Source organism: Neolamprologus multifasciatus, chromosome 7 (assembly GCF_963576455.1).
Source record: "Neolamprologus multifasciatus chromosome 7, fNeoMul1.2, whole genome shotgun sequence".
Taxonomy (NCBI): domain Eukaryota; kingdom Metazoa; phylum Chordata; class Actinopteri; order Cichliformes; family Cichlidae; genus Neolamprologus; species Neolamprologus multifasciatus.
Window position 1 is genome coordinate 20,746,108 of NC_140445.1, and position 5,751 is coordinate 20,751,858.

The window sequence follows — 5,751 nt, forward strand, 5'->3', positions numbered from 1 at the left end:
TGAAACGAGGCCCTAATATCACCTGCTCACGTCAGGTGACTCTCCAGTCGTTATTAACGAAAGTCTCAGGTATTCCCATGTCAGCCGTGTGCAGAATTTAGAACAACGCGGTTCTTCAACCACATTTCGCACGACTAACAAAAAGTAAGGAGAGTCACGGTTGCTATGAATACAAACAAACTTCTCTCTCCAATCTTTCGCTCTCCTCGCCTCTCCCTCCAGTCCCCTCCCCTCCTCCCCCCTCCGCTAATGTTTTGTTGCCGGGGCGACAGAGGCGGTTCCCTTCGCTCCAGTGATTTAAGACGAATACCTCTCACGCGCTTCCCTCAGTTCAGACTGCCGGTCCCTGCATGGCAACAGGAGCGAGGGATTCCCCCCCTGCCCCGTCGCCCCAGTCTATCTTCCCGTTTAGCATCGTTTCAGCTTTAAAAATGCAGCAGCCCGGCAGCTTTTAACCCGTTCGCGGTGGCATGTCCTGGAACCAAAGTGTAATGCGCGACGCGGAGCAGAAACTTTAAAATCCGGGGGATATTCAAAGCAGTGCAGCCGCATCCTCAGAAGAATCTTTTCAAACGGGACTCCGCATATATATACATTTATATATATGCGTGTGCATATATAAACTCTAAGCGATGAGGTGTGGACCTGACAAACTTTTAATGACAACATCTGACTGACTAACATCTGCTTGTTGGACTACAAACAGCCTGCGCTCGCCCCAGGGATCAGCCCGCGAGGATTTACCTTTATTTTTCTGTTTAAATTTCAGGCAGCCTCCAAATGACGTCGAGATGGCATTAAGTGGAACCCTTCTGCCCTCCATATCCACCTTTGCCAGCGGCCCCACTATCAAGAGTAAATCTATAGGAAACGCCAATTTAGTGAGTATCCTGTGGTCACTTCATATTATCCGCGCATGCCAAAAAATATAGCACTGTGTGGGGTAAAAAACAAAAATAAAAAAAGCATCAAAGAATTGGGTGCAGTGTATTTCTAGGGTGTTTGTTTTTCCAATGCGTCTCTCCCATGTTGTTACACTACAGCCAGGGCTTGACACCACGCTCCAATGGGGCGTGCACCAGTTTACACAGGCTGCTTTAGCGTGGAGACAGTGAGACATGCACGGGAAGCGCACATGGGTTACTGTATTGCTCCGTGGAGATCATCCAGCTCGATTAGCTTTCCAATTAAATGCAGTTCAAATTCAAAATATTGAAAGGAAGACTATTCTGAGCCTGATCATTAAAAAAGGGCCCACTCTTTATTCACCAGATATACCTGTGCCTCTTCTCGTGCTTTCAGCTACAAATCAGTATTCTTGGGAAGTGCTTACAGCCAAGGACACTTTCTGCACCACACTCAGCTCTCTAGCTAAGCTGTCATAATAATCAGTCTCCATACTGCAGATCCAGGTTCCCTTCACTCTAAATTACCCTGTTTTAGGGTTGTTTTCAAGCAGGACAGACAGGATAAAACCCTAGTGTGATTTTCTCGACCCTGTGCCTGTAAAAACAGCAACATGACACAAATGATCAAATTGTGCCAGCACACTCATAATTGCCTCTATAACTTTCCTGTAGAGATGGAAGGAGGAGTTGTCCCTTCTTAAGAGATCCAGTGTGCCAGACGAAAGCAGCTGCCCCGACCCAGACCATCCTACTGCCACCAGCATGTCCAAGAAAGACACAGAGCTGGACCTGGACTTAGACTATGACTTTATTTTGTCCAACTCTATTCTGCAGCAGCAACAGCAACAACAGCAACAGCAGGAGGATGCCATGGCATGCACCTCTGCCCAGGGACTGTCTCCTTCCCCTGGGTCTTTCACCTCATCTTACCCTCTCCCTTCCCCTCAGGGAACTGCCAGCGAGCTGCTCTACACCATTCCAGACATCAACGATGTTTCGCCCTCTGGAGGCTTCGTGGCCGAGCTCATGAGACCCGAGCTGGATCCGGCTTACCTCCAACCCACGAGCCTCCATGGGAAGTTTGTAGTCAAGACAACAATGGACATGGGAGATTACAACCAAGGCATGAATGTTAGCAAGGCCTGTGTTAACGCTGTGTCAGACCCGACTCCCTCACGTGCCTCGACGACTTTCGCATGCCACAGGATAAAGCAGGAAAACCCCAGTAATTGCACCATCTCACAACCCATAGACCTACACCTGGCTGGAGTAAACTCCCACGGACGAGGAAGCCAGCAGCAGCAGCAGCAGCGCCCCAGCCACTTGGATCTTGGGTTCCATGGCAGAGGGCGCTCCATGACAAACAGCAGGTTATCCTCATCCTCTTCCCTCTCCCCGGACCACCCCCTGAGCCGGGAACACCAGGTGTTGGGCCATTCCCACTCTCAGATCCCTCTTCCTCCCCAGGGATACCACCATAGTTCGCCACCAGGATACACGTCCTACGCCCAGACATCATCCATGCAGTACCAAGGTTAGAGAGCATTTATTATAATAGAGAGTTCTTAAAACTTTGTTTTCTTAAAATCTGTCTAAGAACACAACTTATACAGAGTCAATGGTTTTAAACGAGCCATTGGTTCAAAGTGTTGCACTTAAAAGGATCTTGTCCTCGTAAAACTCTTTAAAAGTCTAGCCCGCATACAGAATTTGAATTTCTATAGAATCTGTGTTGTTTGTTACTTTAAAACATTAAAACTAACCACTTCTCTGTTGTGGTGGGTTTTTTTTTTTAATTAATTGTGGCACTGTGCAGTGTTTTGCAGAGAAGTATTAAAGCTTTTAGAATAGCAGCTTTATTTTGCACAAGCCTTTTATATGATTTAAGAGGGGCTGATGTTTTCAGAGGCCCTTCAAAGTTCGAGACAGAAGATACATTCTTTTTAAACAAATATTGAATTTTTATGCCTCTGTTATATCGGCTATAAGCCTACCCCACTGTTCAGTGATCTCTGATATAGTTATAAGTTCTCTGTTCATGTGGAGTATGATTAGGGACCATGATAACAGTTATTGTCACATCTGTTTTTTGACTCCACAGAACCCCTCATGATATCTACTGGTGACTGCATGCCGGAGGAGCCAAAGCCTAAACGTGGTCGACGGTCCTGGCCGAGGAAGAGAGTGGCGACACACACGTGTGACTTTGTCGGCTGCGGGAAGACATACACAAAGAGCTCGCACCTTAAAGCGCACCACCGCACACACACAGGTATGCAGATGGATGTTTGACGCTTCTGGCGTCCGCTTACACTAGTGTTAGCTTTTAGCCTTAGCACGCTCTCATTAAGCTTATTCTCTTATTTTTGTGATATTTTCCTTGTTGAACATCACTTGCTCATTATGGACAAACATGTTTGAATAGGGGCTGGAAGGGTGGGGGCTGGGAGGGGGACTTGTTTAGCAGGTGCAGTAAAACAGGTTGATACTGATCCCTTTTCAAATACAAACCCCAGGCCGGGTGGTTTGGCCTCTACACACTAGCTGTAGGACAGGATGGACCTCTTTTTCTCCTGAATGTGGGGAAGGCTGGGCCTTTTTTAACCTCAGGGCCAGTGCTAACCGCTCTGTGTGTATTGTGTTTCCATCAAAGGGGAGAAGCCTTACCACTGCGACTGGGAGGGCTGCGGCTGGAAGTTTGCGCGTTCGGATGAGCTCACCCGCCACTACAGGAAACACACAGGCCACCGGCCGTTCCAGTGCCAGAAATGCGACCGGGCGTTTTCAAGGTCAGATCACCTAGCTCTCCACATGAAGAGACACTTATGAGACTTGGATGGTCGGTGGATGAAGGCTCCAGTGGGCGGGGAAGGGGACATATATGTACGTTAGCAGAACCCTGAACAAACCTGTGACCTACAGTTTTTTTTTTCTTTTAAACCGCGATTTGCCTTCAAATTGGCGTCAAGCAACAAGACAAGCTGTGGTGTTCATGGCAAGAAAAAACATAAATGAAAGAGCGCTGGATCTTTAAGAGCCAAGAATTTCTCTCAAGACTGATCCCGTGCTCGCACGTTGTGCAGGTGACTCGACAAGACCTCTCAGCCAGGGTTGTAAACTTTTTTATGAAAGGGACCAAACTGGAATTTGTGTTATTTAACCGACAAAACTTGGAGGACCAGGTGCCAACTGTTTTTTGGGGTTTTTTTTCGAACTGGAAGTGTATTTTTGTCAGGGAAACCAGGAGCAACAGAAAAAACATCTCCAGAGGCCTTCTACCAGCAACATGTCTTCATAGGCCCTGTAAACGACACACTGTACAATTAAATACATATATATTTATTAGGGGTGCAACGATACACAAAATTCACGGTTCGGTTCGGTTCGATACTTTGGTGTCACGGTTCGATATTTTTTCGATACAAAAAAATGTTCATGCCTTTTTATTAATTTGTCATTTATTAAATTTTCACAGCACATTCTGCACCACATCTCTGTGCGTTCATCATTTGTTTGAAGCCAGCTCACCTCCTGCAACCACTTGTCCGAGAATACGTGCTTCTTTTGTGGTTTGGACTCCTTCTGACATTTCTTTGGAGGTGGAGGAACACCAAAGTAACTGCTTAAAGGAGCTTCTTCGACATCTTTAAGAGTTCTAAACAAATGTCTGTCCTCCTCCAGAAAATCTTATGTATGCAAACACACGTTGCAACTTCTTATCTTGTGCGCGTTTTTTATTTTGACAGCGAATACGCACCTGCGGACCACTTATGTGCAGACCTGGTTATTTAGCTCGTCATATTGCAGCCACAGAAATTATTTTGTCCATGAAACCATAAAGCTGCACTTTCTTTTTGCCTTATAGTCTGATTTGTCATAAATTTTCCGTTTTGTGGTAAGCTTTTCTTTGGCTGTCATTTCTTCACCCTGACCTGTCTTATTTGGCTCAGCAGAACTAAAATATATATCCTGCTGCTTTTACACACGCACTCACACAACGCTCAGCGATTCTCTGCGCGATCAACCTCTCACATGTTTAAGCTTGCTGCGGGAGATTTCACTTGTCATGTTTGCATAGTAAGCTAACGATTGATAAGATGATGTCAGAGGAATTGGTGCGCAAATTATCATCACTCACCAATCAGTGCTGTCGCTCTCTATACACAGTTCGGGTGATTGCAAAGTGAAAGCAAAAAACAAGCGCAAATTCAAATGCGATTTCAATATGTCACATATTCACAGTGGCTCACCGATGCCAATGACATAATTACCCAGCTACATTTCCGAAAGAATGCAAAAGCATTGACATATTTTTCCTTCCTACGATAGGCCAACGGGCAGGGCAGGGCAGCCCGACTGGAAAAATCGCTAGCCCCGGGACGTCGGGCTAGCAATTTTGCGAGCCCTGTATCTGATTGAGGAATCACCCATCTTTGGAAAAGAGAGTTTATTACAGAGGAATGGCTCTTTCCAAAATAAAAGCTATAATATACGCTTCTTCTGGGCTATATTCTCAGCAGCATGTTAAACATATCAGGTCCCCATAAGGAGAATCATGTGCTAACCGCTGACTCCGGTAAAGTTTGTAGCATGCCTGCTTGTTGTTTTTCTCTGCTTCCACTTGTCTTTGCACTAGGATGATGTCGGCGTAAATGTGCAGTCATATTCGTTGTGTTCCCACTAGTGCTGTCAGCGTTAATCTGAAATGAGGTTAACGCCACAACACGGCAAATCTCCGTTAACGAGCTACCGCGGATTGCCCCGTGTGTGGGGCTGGACAGCCAACACGTTCTAACTGCGCTAACACACTAGTTCCCACCCATGTAATTGAGCATTGCGTGGC

At 46.2% G+C, this 5,751-nt stretch overlaps 1 protein-coding gene across 1 annotated transcript; it reads left to right on the forward strand.

The window, feature by feature from the left end:
* Positions 1-312: 312 nt before the first annotated feature.
* Positions 313-5,270, forward strand: klf4 (Kruppel like factor 4). Its single transcript, XM_085168927.1, has 5 exons — positions 313-637; positions 770-881; positions 1,581-2,442; positions 3,010-3,180; positions 3,562-5,270. Exons 1-5 carry the CDS (start codon positions 633-635, stop codon positions 3,735-3,737), a joined length of 1,326 nt encoding a protein of 441 aa, XP_085025053.1. The 5' UTR covers positions 313-632; the 3' UTR covers positions 3,738-5,270.
* The last annotated feature ends 481 nt before the right edge of the window (positions 5,271-5,751 follow it).